At 44.6% G+C, this 17,196-nt stretch overlaps 1 protein-coding gene across 1 annotated transcript; it reads left to right on the top strand.

Annotated features, from left to right (window-relative positions):
* Positions 1–486: 486 nt before the first annotated feature.
* map3k2 (mitogen-activated protein kinase kinase kinase 2) lies at positions 487–10,911 on the top strand. The gene is made up of 17 exons (XM_015958004.3): positions 487–1,326; positions 2,558–2,630; positions 2,888–3,006; positions 3,142–3,182; positions 3,260–3,359; positions 3,458–3,559; positions 3,635–3,707; positions 3,800–3,930; positions 4,141–4,220; positions 4,317–4,381; positions 5,266–5,358; positions 5,437–5,673; positions 5,750–5,898; positions 5,973–6,104; positions 6,200–6,329; positions 6,409–6,586; positions 6,845–10,911. Exons 2-17 carry the CDS (start codon positions 2,576–2,578, stop codon positions 7,062–7,064), a joined length of 1,905 nt encoding a protein of 634 aa, XP_015813490.3. The 5' UTR covers positions 487–1,326; positions 2,558–2,575; the 3' UTR covers positions 7,065–10,911.
* The last annotated feature ends 6,285 nt before the right edge of the window (positions 10,912–17,196 follow it).

Below are 17,196 nucleotides of genomic sequence, written 5' to 3'. Positions count from 1 at the left end.
GAGAATCCTTCTTTGCATTATCTCCTCCAGCGGTTCCCGAACAGCCGAAACTCTGGCTGAGTCCTTGAAAGGGCTTGGAGTTCCTCCATCTTGTTGACCAGTGATCTCACATTGCCCATTATGATCGATGGAAGAGATGGTTTGAATTTCCTCTCTCTCTGTGTCTCCGTTTTGCTCACGCTCTGCACCCACGCTTCTTGCATTTTAGCTCATTTGGGATTTGTGGCTTCAGTTGAGGTATTATTTCAGCCTTTCCAATGTTAATCAGCTGCTCCCGATTGTAAACCAGCTTGTTGCCATGGTTACACATCATAACAAATGCTCAAAAAGTGAAAAAAGCTAAAAAAAATAGCAGTAAAAATCCTCCAAGCTTCACAGCACCAGAAACAGAAAAGTAAAGTGTCCAAAAAATAGTTTTTCTTGAGAAACTAGAAGAAAAAATGCTAAAGAAAAGGCTAAACTTACATATAGTCAACAGAGCTACTCCAACATGCAGCCACCCAGAGCAGCGCAGTTCCGGAAAAAAAGTCACTGGAATGAATCAGATAATGAGTGGGCCTAGTGTGTTTGGAACAGCAAGTCACACTGGATGGCATTTGAATGACCTGAATTGACCTTGAGTATCGTTTGCTTTGAATTTAAATTATGAGGAAATGTGACTTGTCTAAACGGAAGCTTAATTTATACTATAAAACACTGTGTTTACAACTTATTTAATAAATTGGAACTGAAATGAAGCTCCAAACAAATGCTCAAAAATCTAATAAATATTTTTACTTGTCATGTTTGTATGATGTTTCTGTTGGACCCTCAGTGAGGTTAGGGGTTAACACTAGTTAAGCTTCTCAAAATAAAAGTACTTTCGGTTAACATTTGTTTCAAAATAAAACACAGAACGCCACTTTGCCTTCCACCACGAGACGTGCTGCTTTTATTTTATAAACACGGCGTAATTATTTCCGGTGTGTTTTTAATCGTACATGTTAGCTCGATGAAACTAGGGGTCAGCATCGAGCAAGGTACAGTTAAGCAGGCTGTGTAGCACAACAAAATGAGATCTGTGGATTGAATTAGCCTTTGAACTGTCGCACTGGAGTGTAGCGTGCCGAACATAATAAATATCACCCTGTCACTTCCCCTCCTGGAGAGACGAAGCGGCTGAACCAACAGCTACCGGGCCTCGTCGTCGTGGCCCAGCAAGACTCGAGTGAAGTTGACAGCGGACTGACAAACTTCTGCTTCCTCCAGCGGCTCTCCACAGGGCCCGGGGCTCCTGTCACCGGTCCTGTGGTTGAGGAAATAAACCGAGATTAAATTATTCATCAGGTGGGATTAGGCTGAAGACAAAAACAATCTCACTTCGTTCATGAACTGTTCCAATAATTGTGCAGCGCGGGCGAGTGCTGGTTAGCTCGGTTAGCCCAGCGGCTAGGAGTTAGCTTTAGCGTTTGATTAGCCTGATAACTTCCCTTGCCTGACAGCTAACAGTGGAGTCATTACCATTTCATCCCCCAAAACCTGCTGCTTAAACAACAAATTGTATTTTTCAAGAATTTCATGTCAAGATAGCAGCTATTTTGAAATGTTATCCTGGCATGAGTCGTAATGTAAAATTAGCTAGCAACAGTTGTTAACTTCCGGGGCTTATGGGTTACAAATACAGTTATCTTCTAAAGGCTTTAATAACAACAATACCATAAAGTAATTAAGGCAATATTCTTAATATTCTGAGAAATAATACCTGTGTGTATTTCTAGTTGGAATATTAGTGCATCTGCCGTTCCTTAAACGTTTTAACTGATTTAAAATTACAGGTTTGTGTTTTGTTTTTGCGTCAACACCAGCCAGCTTCTGTGTTAATGATGCCACTTTAGTGAAGAATTGCCAACACTATAATTGTCTGTGAAACTTGTGTTCAGGTGAACCTACAGAGGTTTCCATACATCTTTGAACACAATGAAACTGTATTTATTATAAAGCAGGTAGCTGCAGATGTAGTATTATAAGCTGTTTGGTAATAAAAACGGCCAAAAAGCCAGAAAACCTCTGAAGTCCATGTTAAGAATAGTTTCCATAAAGCATGTTATGTTTCTTGTTGCTTTTTGCAAACACACCTCCAAAATAAGCAACAGTAGAGCTTCTTGGACTCTACAGGTGAGTTAGGGTGTAAAAAAATGAGCTCATAACAGGATGAAATAAAAGAAGACAAGAATGCTCACTGCATTTAAAGGCAACCAAAAAAGTAACTTCACCCCCATATTTGTTGAGAAATAAGGATTTTTGGTTCTGCAAAAATCAAACCAAGTGACGCATACGATGAGCCAGTTTCAGTGTCATTCCTGAATTGGATCATAGGAACAAAACAATTTTCCACAAGATTTTGTTCCCTTAAAAGACATCAGAGCAAACATTTCCAATAATCCCCATTTATGCATTTTCTTTCTGCCTCTGGCTCACCAATTACAGATCTGCGGATCAGTCAGCAGCTCCATGCTTTCTAACTTGCGTCTTCATTAAACTGAATGCTATTATTTATCCAGTTGTGTTGCTGTTTCAGGAGAAAGGAATCCCTTTGATGGGAGAGTCTTCTATCCTGGCCTCCTGGGTCAATTGCCGTGCCATGATGATGGGTATGTGTGCGAGCTTTGTGATCATGTTACAGCTGGCAGAGAGCCAGCTGAGTCTTTTGTCTAAAAACTTAAATAATCTTTTTTTTCTGTAAACAATGTCTCTTTTTCTATTATGACATCTGTTTAAGCGACGAGTCATGAGCTCCTGCTGGGGCTCATTTGTTTTTATCTTTTAGGTTTGCGATTGTTAGCATAATGATCAAAGTGTCACTTGTTGCTGTGGATAATCTGTAAACCCGATTAATTTATCTTTGCAGATGAGCAGGAGGCCCTGAACTCCATCATGCAGGACTTGGCCGAACTGCAACGCTCCAGCCGCCCTGCTACCTTCCTGTCGGACCTAGGCAAACCCAAAGCCTCCTCGCCCAAGAACCAGGTAACCACAGAAATGTGATTTGGACATGAAGTGTGAGAAAAGCTCAACAAAGCAAACATGTTTCTGAGATCTCAAAATAAAACCCACGTCGTCGTCCCAATGGTTTTTATGCTCAACGTGACTTTGTCTCCACAGAATGATGTGAGAGTGAAGTTTGAATTTAAAGGAGAGAAAAGGTAAACATTTGTTCTCTAATGCTGTTCCTTCAGACCAGCAGCAGCTGCAGCCTTCTGACTTCTCATCTTCTCTGCAGGATCTTACAGTTTCCTCGACCCGTCAAGCTGGAAGATCTGAAGGCCAAAGCTAAAGTGGCTTTTGGTCAGACGATGGACCTTCATTACACCAACAATGAGGTACAAAGCTGGAAGCTTTGCTAACACACTCAGGAATTCTGATGGACTTGTTATAATAAGATTAACATCTACGGTGTGGTTGGCTTCTCCTCCTGTAGTTGATGATTCCGTTGACCACCCAGGATGATCTGGACAAGGCTGTGGAGCTGCTGGATCGCAGCGTTCACATGAAGAGCCTGAAGATCCTCCTGGTGCTCCAGGTCCATACTGCTTTTATTTAACGCTTTGGAAACTATTGAGGTTCTAAAAGTCAGCATCCTGTTCCGTTTCTGCAGAACCCTTCCTCCAGCATGGACCTTCTGCTGTCCCACGAGGAGCTGGACAACACGGGGTTCAGGGCTTTGACAGGTGAGTGATGTATACCCTCGATTCCTGTCACATGGTAGCACCCAAGTGCCTGTTTCAGGTTTAATATTCATTCTCCTCCTGACCGAACTCAGGTTCCCACTCCACAGACCGGAGCTCCCCTCCTCCAGGATACATTCCCGACGCTCTCCACCAGGTTGCGAGGAACGGCTCCTTCACCAGCATCAACAGCGAGGGGGAGTTCATCCCTGAGAGCATGGATCAGGTAGCAGAAAAACACAACGCCATTGTGTGGTGTGTCCGCCTCACCCGCCACCGGGGAGGAAATGTTGAGTCCACGATCTGACCGGGATCAGAGCTGGGTGGATTTGTGTCTTTACAAAGTTTGGTGCTGTTCTTTGGGATTTTATTGAACCTTCTGGGCCACCGTAATAATTTAGAGCCTTGAGTGTTTGAATGTGTTTTTCTGTCTTAGATGTTGGATCCGCTGTCCATGAGTAGTCCGGAGAACTCGGCATCTGGAAGCTGTCCCTCTTTGGACAGTCCTCTGGACAGGTCAGGATGATCTGCATCGCCTAAAAACCGTCTCACAAGTTCAGCTTAAGTTCCTCCTATTTACTTTTTATCACTTGTGCTCCTTTCTGATTCCAGCGACTATCCTAAGTCCAGGATGCCTAGAGCTCAGAGTTACCCGGACAATCACCAGGACTTTCCAGGTGAAGTAAAAACCTAACCCCTTCTTTCCACCGGAGCCGTCAGCAGCACGTTACTGCAGCAGCACGTCTTGCTCGCGTAAACTGCTGCTTGGCCCTTCCCACGAGACGCGAAGCAGCAGGGGAGCAGCTGTCACCGACCGAGCACGAAGTCACACGAGTGACTTTGTCAGTAAACACAACAACAAGCAGGAGAAAACTACAACATGGTTTGTGTTTTATGTTCTGTCCGTTTTATAATCGCCAATACGGACCTGAAAAACAAAGGAGACCGCTAGCTAGGTGATAACTTCTCACGGGGCCGCACAGTTAGTAACTTTTTTTAAAGTAAAGCAACCGGAAAGCAGTACGTTCTTTATTCTGAAAATGTCGGGAAGCTTCGCTCCGTTTCCGCGTCCGATTTCCTGTCTTTCCTTCCCCAAAAATGTCGAACTTGGCCCGTTTCAGAGGCGTCGCGCGTAAAAAATAGAACCGGCGCGGACATGCTGCTCCTGAGACGCGGCCGACTCGCGCTGCTGACGGCTCCAGTGGAAAGAAGGGGTTAATCTTACTGCAGGATCTTCTCCTGCGCACTACGGGTTCCTGACCTTTACCTGCTAAAGTTCTGATGTAAACAAGGAATCAAACTTCTGATGAAATTGTCTCATTTATGTGTAAAGAACACAGTCACTCCCTTAGAGATGGGGTGCGAAGCTTGGAGTAGATCTGCTGCTCCTCCACAGCGAGAGGAGCCAGTTGGGGTGGCTTGGGCACCTCCTTGGGGAGGGCACCAAACAGGCTAGGACCACCCCTGGATGGACTGATGGAGAACACGCAGAACGTGATGGGCGTTTTCTCCTGAAACTGACTTTCTTTCTGGTGTCTTGCTGATCGTGTTCTTCCTCTAGAGTACGACCATCCTGTGTTTGAGAAGTCGGGGAAAGGCGGGACGTATCCTCGTAGATACGGGATTACCTTCGGTCTTCAGGATTACAGTGACGGTGGGTTTTAATCTGACGCCGGAACAGTTTGAGTTTCTGGTTCAGATGAAGCATCACAGATCCCGATTCTACCAGCAGGAAGGAAGACGTTCCCTCGGGCTCGGCGAACGCAGGTTCACAATTTCCGCTCACCCGTCAGTTTCAGCCCGACGGAGCAGTCGCCCAGCACCAGCAGCGGCAGCAGCGTCTTCACCCCCGACCTGGAGGAGGCTCCCGGACCCACCAGGAGACGGAGAGACAGCGACATCGAGCCAAACCCCAACCCGTCTACAGCTCCAACCCTCTCGGTCATGGACATCAGCCCCCCCAGCCGCTGTGAGTCCAGGCTGGATTTGATCTGGATGTAAAACGGCTAAAAGGCACGACTCATCTGCTGTCTCTTTGTGTCCAGCTCCACGCGCCCCAACCAACTGGCGGCTGGGGAAGCTCCTGGGTCAGGGGGCTTTCGGACGAGTCTTCCTGTGCTACGATGCGGATACGGGACGAGAACTGGCAGTTAAACAGGTCCAGTTCGACCCAGAGAGTCCAGAAACCAGCAAGGTGTGTGTCCGCTTTGGGAGGACGTGACGGGAGGTTACGTTTCTGTTCTGATGGTTACTTCTGTCCCACCTCAGGAGGTGAGCGCGTTGGAGTGTGAGATCCAGCTCCTGAAGAACTTGTGCCACGAGCGGATCGTTCAGTACTACGGCTGTTTGAGGGACAGCATGGAGCGGACGCTGTCCATCTTCATGGAGCACATGCCAGGAGTCGGTCCTCACTTCCTTTAAAACATAGAGCTTTAACTGTCTGGTGTAAGTCATCTCTGTTGGGAGTTACTGACTGTGTTCAACACGCCTCTCAGGGTTCCATTAAGGACCAGCTGAAGTCGTACGGAGCGCTGACGGAAAACGTGACACGGCGCTACACACGGCAGATCCTGGAGGGGGTCTCCTACCTGCATGGAAACATGATCGTGCACAGAGACATCAAAGGTGAGACGACCGGTCCTGGATCTAGAGCCGAATGATTTCACAGGAGAGGAAGATGATGCAGGTTGTCTTCTTCACTCAGGGGCCAACATCCTGCGAGACTCTGTGGGGAACGTGAAGCTGGGGGACTTTGGGGCCAGCCGGCGGCTGCAGACCATCTGCCTGTCAGGGACCGGGATGAAATCGGTGACAGGGACGCCATACTGGATGAGTCCGGAGGTCATCAGTGGAGAGGGGTATGGCAGGAAGGCCGACATCTGGTGAGAGCTCATTCTTACTGGTTCTGCTTTGCTTCATCTGGGTTCAGTTCAGAACCAGAACCTGATCTTAGATCAGCTCACTTTAACGAATGAAAGTCCTCACTCTGATGGGAATCTGATTCTAGATCTGCATCAGTTCTTTCTTGACTCTAGAGTCCGAATCGGTTTCCTTATTTATCCCAAAATCTGAAAAACGTGTTTAAAGATCTCAGATTGAATGAAATCTGCCTTTAGTTTCAGTTTGTCCTTTGGTTTCAGGAGTGTCGGCTGCACCGTGGTGGAGATGCTGACTCAGCGGCCTCCGTGGGCGGAGTTTGAGGCCATGGCAGCCATTTTTAAAATTGCTACCCAACCCACCAACCCGGTGCTGCCCGCCCACGTGTCGGACCACTGCAGAGAGTTTCTCAAACGGATCTTTGTAGAGACCAAGCAGCGGCCGTCGGCAGACGAGCTGCTGAGGCACATCTTTGTACATTAACCCTAATAACTGAAGCCCCGCCCACCTGCAGAGCTGCCAAATACAGCCTTACCTGAAGGGGCGGTCCCACTGCTTACTCCGCACCTTCTGCCTTCACTCTGAGACCACATTGGACCGGGAAGGACAGGCTGGAGGGTGGTTGGGTGTTCTGGCAATAGAGGAATTGATTGATTTTAGTTTATTTTTTGACTACTTGCACCTTAAGTTCTCGACCGGTGAGAAGTCCAGCACTTCCTCCTGAAGTGATCGATAACTCTTTGGAAGCGGTTCTTTTTTTATGTTGTATGATTCCTCTCCTCCATACCCTGGAGGGGGGGGCGTGTCGGTGTTGTGGACCTGCAGGAGCTGAGGCCCGACTCTGGGGATGCCCCTCACCCCTATCTCGCTGACCCGACCCCAGAATGTAACCTCCTGCCAGAGCCCAGAGCGGCGCTGATGACCTGGACCTGCTGCTTCCGAGGAAACCCTGGCTGCAGAGATCCCTCCCTGAGGAGTTTCTGCTCTCCGGCCTCAGTCTTCGTCTCTTCTTCAGCTCCGTCTTTGCCGTGTGCCTTTTCTGTTTTTAAACGTGTCGTAATGAGTCTGGATTCTGCTGTCGCTCCGTCGTGTTTCTCCTCCTGGATGAACCAACCTCCTACATGCTGTTAGACCAGAACCAGCTGATCTCAGGTCAGTTTCTGTAACAGCTGGAATGTTTCCGATCCTGGCTCGGCTCGTTTGGATCACATGTAACCAAATATCCCTCAGGCGTGCTGTTTGGAAAGTTCTCGGATTAGGATCAGTTCCTGCTGTTCAGAACGTAGAAAGCCCCGGTGTCGAAGTCGATGAGCTATTTAGACGTTTGTGTGACCCAACCTTAACTGTCACAAATGATGGATGAAGGTGTTTTTATTTATTTAGTCCCAACAGCCCTTTTAAAAAAATACCACGCGGGCCAATCATAATGCTGCTGATGCGGTGTGTGTTATGAACGCACCGTGGCGGCATGGTGTTGCGGGAATTTTGCGGCGTTCGTGCCACCACGCTTGATAGTAATGTTGCCACAACACCGGACTTGTAAACGCATATTACTTCTTGACGTGTGGAGTAACTGTCATTGAAAATGAAGTTTTGCTTTTGTAATCAGAACCAGCTGAGATGATTAACTGGAGCGATGCCGAGCTCCGGGAGTTTCTCTCTGTTAGAGCTGGAGCTCAGATCACCAGAGACAGCACGGGGGCTGTGGAGGACAGACACCTTTAGGAGCAGCTTATCAAAAAACTTAATGAGCGCGGCTTCCATTGCAATAAAAAGCAAGTTATGTCCAAGATAAACGGAAGTCCTCTGCAGTGCAGAGACCGCCCCCACGCTCTCTTTGTACCACCATCGTGTACTCTTTTGTAAAAAGGACACGACTGCGCCACGTTACCGCCACAGTCTGACCACTTGAGGGTTCTAGGGTGAACCCTGATGGGTTTTAGTGAGTTTCCTTCGGGTTATGTTCTGACTAGGGATGCAACGATACCACTTTTTTCCAAACCGATACTTGGATCTGAGAACTCACGATACCGATACTTCTACCACACAAAAAAATGCTATGATTTGGAATACAGATTTTATTTTCTTCTCTGCTTTCAACAGGAAAAGACTGTGAGGTAGATAAAAAGTAAAATATATGAATGGAAATCATCACAAAACTAAAACATTAGGTGAACAGAAATGACAAGTTATAGTGAAGCCATTTTCAAGCAACTGCATTGGTATCGGTTAACTTTTACAGATACCGATACTGGTATTGGTATTGGTGCCGATACCAATACCAGTATCGTATCGGTGCATCCCTAGTTCTGACAAGCAGCAGAATAGGAGAGGAACATCAGACAAGTGCAGAATAAGGCTGGGCGACGTGGCCTAAAATGGACAATAACTACATGTATGCACTAAAACAAGTTGTCCACTAGATGGGGCTGTTGCATGTATTATGCCTGGTCCTTAAAGGAACGTGAACATCACCAACCTGCACACATATTTTCTTTTTTTTAATTACCAAATTTATTGTCATTGGGAAAATATCTGAGTCAGAAATTTTGACAACGATAACATTTAGATGTATTGCCTAGCTCAGTGCAGAACCATCACACCTGGACTCTGGATCTGCTCATGCTCCTCTGCTGGAGTGGGTTCTGATCTGTTCTGCAGCCACGTGTCCTTGTACACTCCTACAGGTTAGATCCACACCTGGAGGTGGTTACTGCTCCCAGCCAAACAGAAAAGCTTCAGAGTGACACTCCTAGAAAACAAACAGCTGAGATCATGATAATGAAACTGCTATGGCGGGTTAAAGGTACGGTTTCACCTATCGGTGTTTCGGATTTTTAAAAGTGCAATCAGAAAATTTTACAGTTTTTTTTTTTTTTTTTGCGTCTTGTTTTTTACAGAACACAAAGAGCCCATGCTTTGATAATTAAAGGTGCAGTATGTAAGAATATAGTGAGAATTTTACAGTGAAAAAATCCCAAAAGAGTAATTTTTCAGTCATGTTGGAAGGAAGATTTGACTGAAACATGTGTCATATCCCGCTGGCTGCTGGATTGTCCGATTTTCTCCTTTCAAAACGAAGGAGGGACGTAACTGTTTACCATCAGTGTGTGTGGGGTTTTTTGTTTCTTTATATAACAAATTTAAAAACAGCATTACAGCAGACCAAAGCGCTGAACAGGTGGGGTTACCGTGTCTCCTGCGAGCTAATGCTGCAGCGTCGACAACTTTAATTTGATGACGGCCGGCAACAAGCTCCAGAGTTGTCGCAGTAACCAGATTTAACCACAGGATGCCATTTTTACTTCATTTCTACATAATGCACCTTTAAAAACTGTTTACAGAGAACAGATTGTGGTACTGATGCTGTTTTAGGTTATAGCGGGGAGGATTTCTGAAGGCACTTAAACTCGTGTTAAAGGTGTAGATTTAGTTTCTCTGTGGGAAACGTTTCTGCTCCACACACGGTGTGGAAACGGACTCCAACTGCGTTTTAACGGCGACCCAAACGGATCTGTGAAACAGAACCTCCTGCAGAGTTGGCCTCTGATCAGAGAGAACGATTCTTAACTGTCTGGTACTGATGGAGGTCCTCGCCCGCTGCACGGATAAACCTTCATCACCTTTATGCACTAGTGATGATTCTCTCACGCTTTCTCACCGTTTCCTGTTTAGCTGAAGCAGCTCGCTTCAAAAACCTTTTCTTTGCACACTTGAGACTTTTTATTTAATTGTGTGTGTGTGTGTGTGTGTGTGTGTGTGGGGTCTAGTTACCCTCTATCGAATGTAACGTGTCATTTGTTCTTCACCACAGTGGATTAACTCTTCAGTATTTACACCTGTAGTTCTCTTATTAGCCACTGCTGCCACTCCTGTGTGTGTGTGTGTTTTGTGCATTTACTGCAGAACTTGCTCCTTGGATCCTGCACCCAAAATGCCTCGAGCGTTCTGACTGTAGAGGGTGGGAACATGAAAACAATAAGAAAATGTACAAATGTGTAAAATCAAATTGTATGTTTTATTTGTTTTTAAAGAAAAGTCCTCTTGTATCCTGTTTGGTGTGTGTATGTTGTAAAAGAAGCCATGTTTATAATTCAAATTGGTTTGTGACCAATGCGCCTGTTTATATCAGATCTGTATATCAGTGGTACGCATCATTTTTAATATATATTTTTTATTTTCCTTTTTTAATGGGAGATTTTATGCATGGTTGGGTCCCGAGAGACGCAGCGGTGCCGTCGAATGGTTGCTGTTTTGTGGAGTATTGCAACAGCTCTGTGTTCATAATTACAAATTATGATGAGGAAAATAATAAAAAATATTTATTTCACATCAGAGCAGTTTTAGTCTTCCTTAATCTGGTTCTAGAAGGGGTTCAGCAAAGGAACTGACCTCAGATCTGGTTAAAATGTGCTTTAGAGAAAATAAAGATCAGAGCAATAATCAGGAATGTTTAAACTGTTTAAAACTGCTTTTAGTGAATGTTTTAAATATATAAATGATGTGTTTTAGTTTAAGAACCTATGTGTACTTGCATAGTTCTTGTGATGCAATAGATCACATTTCCTCCCTTAAAGAATTAATATCAAAGGTGAAAACACCTAAATCCTGTTTTATTTACAGGTTCAAAGATTCATGCACTGCTATTAAAATAGCCAGAAAGATCAAATAAGCCTAATAACACTGGCCCAAACTAAAATAACTTGCATTTTTAAATAGAGCTCACAATCAATCAAAACTTTATTAATCCCAGAGGTAAATTAGAGTTTCAGTACACACAATTCAGAGATCAGACATACATGGGCAAGACACGTGACAAAAATTGGTGACTGTGGTCATTCGCAACCCGAGTCGCGCTACCTTAATAGAGATCAGAGGGTTACATGAGGATTGGTTCAGGTGGAGGGAAAAAAAGGCACTTCAGAGTTACCCTCCCACTGGGAGGGCAGCTTTGCTCTGCAAAAAAACACCTCAACATGTATGCAACAGACTTCAGACAACATAACATAAGACTCCAATAGGAAGGCGGGGGGGGGGATCCTGTTTCCCCCAGTGAGAGCAGCCATCTACGGCGCTCATCTACTGTACAGTCACAGGTGGGAGGGAGATCTTGGGCGAAGCAAGGAGTACACTGACTCCTCCGGATTGATGACCTCGCCCGGCTGGAGGCCATTCATGTCGCTACAGACCCCCCATGGTCAATGGCACGGTGGTCGCAGAAACCACCTGACGTTGAACATTCAGAGATATGAAGGACTCCTCTGAGCAAGTCCCCCAATCCGGGGGTGGGGGGTTGGGCTGTAGGTCGGGTTTTCACAGCATCTGTCTGCATTCCTTTGTGGAGGTTTCATTTGCTTGCCGCTCAAGGCTACCAGGATGTCAGATTCGGATAACAAGAATTTGGGTCAGGCTGAGATAATTTTCCTCTCTGCCTTCAGTCTTTATCAAATCCATGGTTAGTAAAAATAGAACTTTTCAGAAGAAATGCAGAGAAGCGCTCTGTGGGGCAGACAGGACAAAGAGCCTTGGGAAAAAAAAGATAAGGGAGCGAAAGAGAAGCGTCTGTATTCCTCGAGTGCCTTGAAGAAGAAAAAAGGTATGGAGAACATAACTCATTTGTATCAGACCATTTAACTTAAAGTAGGTCAAGTGCTGCAAAAGCTGGTTTAAGGGACGTTTAACAGAGGTGAGACCAAGTAACTGCTTTGCAAGTCACAAGTCTTTCCAGTCAAGTCTCGAGTCCTTAACTTTGAATTTTCAGGTCATAATCAAATCATCTGTCCACTTTCAATTTAATGACAATGATGATAAATAAATTCCAGAAATAAAGCTTAATTGATTTGCTCAAACAAGCAGAAAGTGCAACTGAAACTGATTATAAACAAAGTGCTGCTGCAGTTAGCCGTAAATCAAACCCAGAACCAAGAATGATTAATGATTTTTGTTCATGTCGGGCCACTTTTGTGCTAAAATATCAAATATGCTCAAGTCATCAAGTCAACAGACGCAAGTCGATTCAAGTTGCAAGTCATTGGCATTCGAGTCTGAGTCAAATCGTAAGTCTATACATTTTATCAAGTCAAGTCAGAAGTTGTTATCCCTCTCAGGCTCAAAATAATTTATGATAAAAGGACGAACAACTCAGTCCTTCAGGTGTACTTCTGAGTTAAGAAATGCTCATGAAGTACATATGTAGAGTAACCAGGTAGGTAGGTTTTAACTGTTGCAAGTCTGCAATGCCTGCCTCCAGAGGGTTAAAATAATTACTTGATTCTGACTCAAGTCCAAGTCGTGTGACTTGAGTTCACACCTCTGGCGTTTAATGGCCACTAGTGAAACGAGACATCATTTGTAAACTATGAACTACAGCATCACCAGTAGATTTGTTGTATTTTGTCATGAATGCAACAGAAATGATTTTTTCTGGTAAGATTTGATCATTTTAGTTGCATCAGGTCCACCAGGCAACACCTGGAGAAGCAATTATAAAACTAAAGCTTAAAATGCTCAAGTTAGAAGTTTTTAGCAGATAAAAATGGTTTGTGTTCCCAGATTTGATGCACTTGGAGGAAGCGGTTTTAAATGAAACTCTTCCTATTGCAAAAGTTCGTTTACTTGTAAATGTTACCCAAGTAGATCGGACAACTCGGTTTTCTGAAACCAGGAACAGTAGCTAAAAAGGCCCGACTCCTTAGTCGACGGCTGCTGAATTACACATTCTTACAGCCTCCTGATTATAGTTTTAGTCTGCATAGCTTCTTCACCCCATAATTTAACACAATTTAAATTAAATAATTTATGATTTTTATGGACAGGAGAGCTTTGAGGAACAAGTTCAGCTGGCTTGTGTTTTTTAGTTTTGGTGGAATGTTGTCTGGCCCGTAGTGTGCCTTGGAATAGGATGGGACATCCATCTTGGGGTCTTCATTGTTGCTGGGGGTGATTTTGTTGCTCTAGCAGAGGCCCTCGATGATATTCAAGTTGGGGCAAGCAGTTCCCAGGAGGCTGTTTCCCAGAGGCCATCAGAGTCAGGTCTCATATGTTTTCCAGGCAGATCTGGAGGCCTGTCAGCACTGACAGCTGAAACAAGGCATCAGTGAGAGAAACCGTCGTTGTGGCGCTTCCACATCAGGCTCGCCTGTTCTTAACTTGTGTTTCCTCACCTCAAACAGCCAGGCGATGAGAACAGAGGCCAACGGACCTCCTGTGGGTGAAGCACTCCTGAAGAGACTGACATTCTTTCATCCTCAGTGTTTGTGGTTAAGAGGAGCTGAGTTTTAGATCATTTGCTGCTTGATGCAGAGTTGGGGGGAGTTAAATGTCGGAGCAGCTGCAGCGAACTCCATACAGTGCTGTGTTTTAGGCAGCTCCTTTAAACAAAGAATGCTTTAAAAATGGAAGTGTCAGGTTGTTTATTTTTATCAGTCAATAAAAAACAGTAAATTAACAAAAGAGAAATCTAAATAAAAATTTATATCTATAAAACCGTGTTTTGACGCCTCTCTCCATAGCAGCTTCAGACCCATCTCTAAACTTCCGTTCATCTCCAAGATCTTGGAAAAGGTTGTGGCTAAACAACTCACAGCTGCTCTTGATCAACATAACATCTATGATAGCTTCCGGTGAGGTTTCCGTAGAGCTCATTCTACTGGAACAGCTCTTCTTAGGGTCTCTAATGACCTTCTGACTCACAGTGATGCAGGGGACTGTTCTGTTCTGGTCCTGCTGGACCTGACTGCAGCCTTTGACACTGTTGACCATCACCTGCTACTGGAGAGGCTGAGAGACTGGGTAGGCCTATCCAGATCCGCTCTGGAGTGGTTCTCCTCTTATCTGTCTGAGCATTCCTTTTCTGTGGCCGTCTCCAAGTTTAGGTCCTCCACCACCTCCCTCTGTCATGGTGTCCCACAAGGTTCTGTGCTGGGGCCTCTGCTCTTCCTCCTCTATCTGCTTCCTCTTCAGCACATCCTGAGCTCCTTCAAAGGAATCTCCTACCATCTTTACGCAGATGACATCCAACTGTACATCTCCTTTAAGCCCCATGAGATGTCTAAGCTGCAGCTGTTACACACCTGCTTAGACTCTATCAAAGCCTGGATGGCTGGGAGCTTTCTTCAGCTGAATGATGATAAGACTGAGATCCTCATCTGCGCCCCAGACAAGCTGGTTCCCAAAGTCAGAGACTCTCTTGGTCAGCTTGGTTCCCACACCAAACCTTCTGTCAGGAATCTTGGTGTGACCTTTGACCCAGCTCTCACCCTGGATTCTCATGTCAGTTCTCTTGTTCGCTCTTCCTTCTTCCATCTCAGGAACATTGCTAAGCTGAGTCCCATTCTGTCTCGCTCTGAACTTGAGACAGTTATCCACACCTTCATCTCCTCACGCTTAGACTACTGTAACTCTCTTTTCACGTGTCTGAGCAGAACCTCCCTGAACCGTCTACACAAAACAATAATGAACAAGAGTCTGCTTCTAGACCTGCAAAAAGAGAGAAAAAAAGGGACACAACAACAATTCAACAAGATCAAGCTATCACTGCGTCAACTTGATGAATATATGATCAACATTGTTTAACTGAACAATCACACGATAATAAATCATATTAAATCATTAAGTGCCCACCATAGCCTTAAGACACGTGTTGAACGTGCCCAAGTTCATACTTATGAGAGCACTATGTGAGCACCTGTGTGTGTACAGGCGCTTGTTTATGTAAGGTTTCTCTATAGGAGCGCCCAATAGAGAGTGTGAGGGGCCTGCGGCACTCTGGAGGTGTGCCACAGGCCACGCCTCCAGAGTGCCAAAACTCCTAACAGCCGAGCGAGCAGAATCAGAATCCGAGCGCGCAGAAAGGCTGCCGCGCGCGCAGTGAGGCTGCCCCATGCATGTTTTCCTCTGCCGTGTGCTCGATGGCCAACACGCGCACGCAAGTTTGTCACTTGTGTACATCCTTGTGTGCTCACAGACACAGTTTGCTCCCTCTCAGTGTACAAACGACCTCTCGCCATGTATATTTTCACTCGAGAGGTTCTAACTTCCACGCGCGAGTCCCGTTCGCACGCGTGATGTGGACCCGTGGGTTTTGGCACCCATCTGACGCCATATCCGTCCAAGCTCGGGTCCTCAACCAGAGGCCTGGGAGCTTGAGGGTTCTGCACAGTATCTTAGCTGATCCTAGAACTGCATTTTTCTGAACTGAGATGTCTGATGTTTTTCCTGGGATCTGCTGGGTTACGAGTGCCCCGATGACCACGCGCACCACGGATGTCTTCACTCCAGGCTTAATCAAGTTCTTCTTTGAGGCTCTGGTACTTCTCTAGTTTCTTGTGTTCCTTTTTCTAGATGTTGCATCACTTGGTATTGCCACATCCACCACAACAGCTGTCCTCTGTTGTTTGTCCACCACCACAATGTCCGGTTGGTACGCCATCCACCACTTTGTATATATACATAAATACATATATATATATATATATATATGATAAACACACACACACGCATGCCACAACCGAAGAATGTACAAGAACATTTGTGCAGAGTATGGACTGGAAGCCCCAAGGTAAAGGTGGCGAACACCCCTTAAGGTGGTAGAGCACTATCGAATCATAATCCTGTGGCAGAGAAAACAATCGGATTTTAGATATTAAATATTTCTGGTATAGTTTGAATATACACATTCATCTCATATAAAACATTGTCTGTAAATTAGCTTTTATAATAATCAGTGTTGGGAGTAACGCATTACAATAGTAGGGAGTTAAAGTAATATATTCCTTTTTTTCAGTAACGGAGTAATATAGTGTATTACTTCAAATAAATATGGCAATATATTACTAGTTACAGTTTCGGTAACGCGAGTTACAAACACATTAAGGTTTGAATTGATGACGTATGCATGAAAAATATGCTGCAGACCAAAACAAGTTGAATACCATTGAAGAAGATCCACTGCGCACTTCCGGTGGCATGTTGTATATCTAGACCAGATGCGCTTGCCAAAACTAAAACATGAGAGAATCAGGAAGGATGACTGAGAAAGAAACGGAGATCGACTGCACATTTATTTTTAGTTCACACTATTTTCAGTTTGTGAAAGAAAAGGACAGAAACATTATAGTGAAGTGCAATTTGTGTGCTACGTCAAAGGAGCTTTCATCTTCAAGGAACAGCACCAGTAATTTGAAAAAACACATTCAGCGATGCCATGTTAACACACTGTTGACAGAGACATGTTCTGTTATCGTTAAACATGACAGCACATTTTCTGGTGACTTGAAGTTTAACAAAATAGTGAGAAAAATTACTCTATTTTGTGGTTTCTTTCATCCCTGTGTAAAATGTAAAATGATAAGCTAGTATTTTAGGATACTGTTACACACTTAAAATATTTTACCAAAAGTAACTCAAAAGTAACTCAAAGTAGTGTAACTCAGTTACATTATTGAGAGCTTAATATGTAATACAAACATATTACATTTTTTATGCTGTAACTAGTAATATAAAATTTATTACTATTTTAAAGTAACTTGCCCAACACTGACAATAATACATAGAATGTATCAGACAATGCAGACTGGATTAAACTCAGTGAAAAGATGTTTGTGACTAAATAGAA

The sequence above is a fragment of the Nothobranchius furzeri genome, chromosome 3, assembly GCF_043380555.1.
Source record: "Nothobranchius furzeri strain GRZ-AD chromosome 3, NfurGRZ-RIMD1, whole genome shotgun sequence".
Lineage (NCBI taxonomy): Eukaryota > Metazoa > Chordata > Actinopteri > Cyprinodontiformes > Nothobranchiidae > Nothobranchius > Nothobranchius furzeri.
The sequence above is the reverse complement of the archived record's forward strand: the minus strand, read 5'-3'. Positions and strand labels throughout refer to the sequence as shown.

Coding starts and splice junctions, on each gene's coding strand:
- map3k2 (XM_015958004.3), top strand. CDS start 2,576: ATGGGAGAGTCTTCTATCCTGGCCTCCTGGGTCAATTGCCGTGCCATG. Junction 3,183..3,259: donor GAATTTAAAGGAGAGAAAAG/GTAAACATTTGT, acceptor TCTTCTCTGCAG/GATCTTACAGTTTCCTCGAC. Junction 5,359..5,436: donor TCTTCAGGATTACAGTGACG/GTGGGTTTTAAT, acceptor TTCTACCAGCAG/GAAGGAAGACGTTCCCTCGG.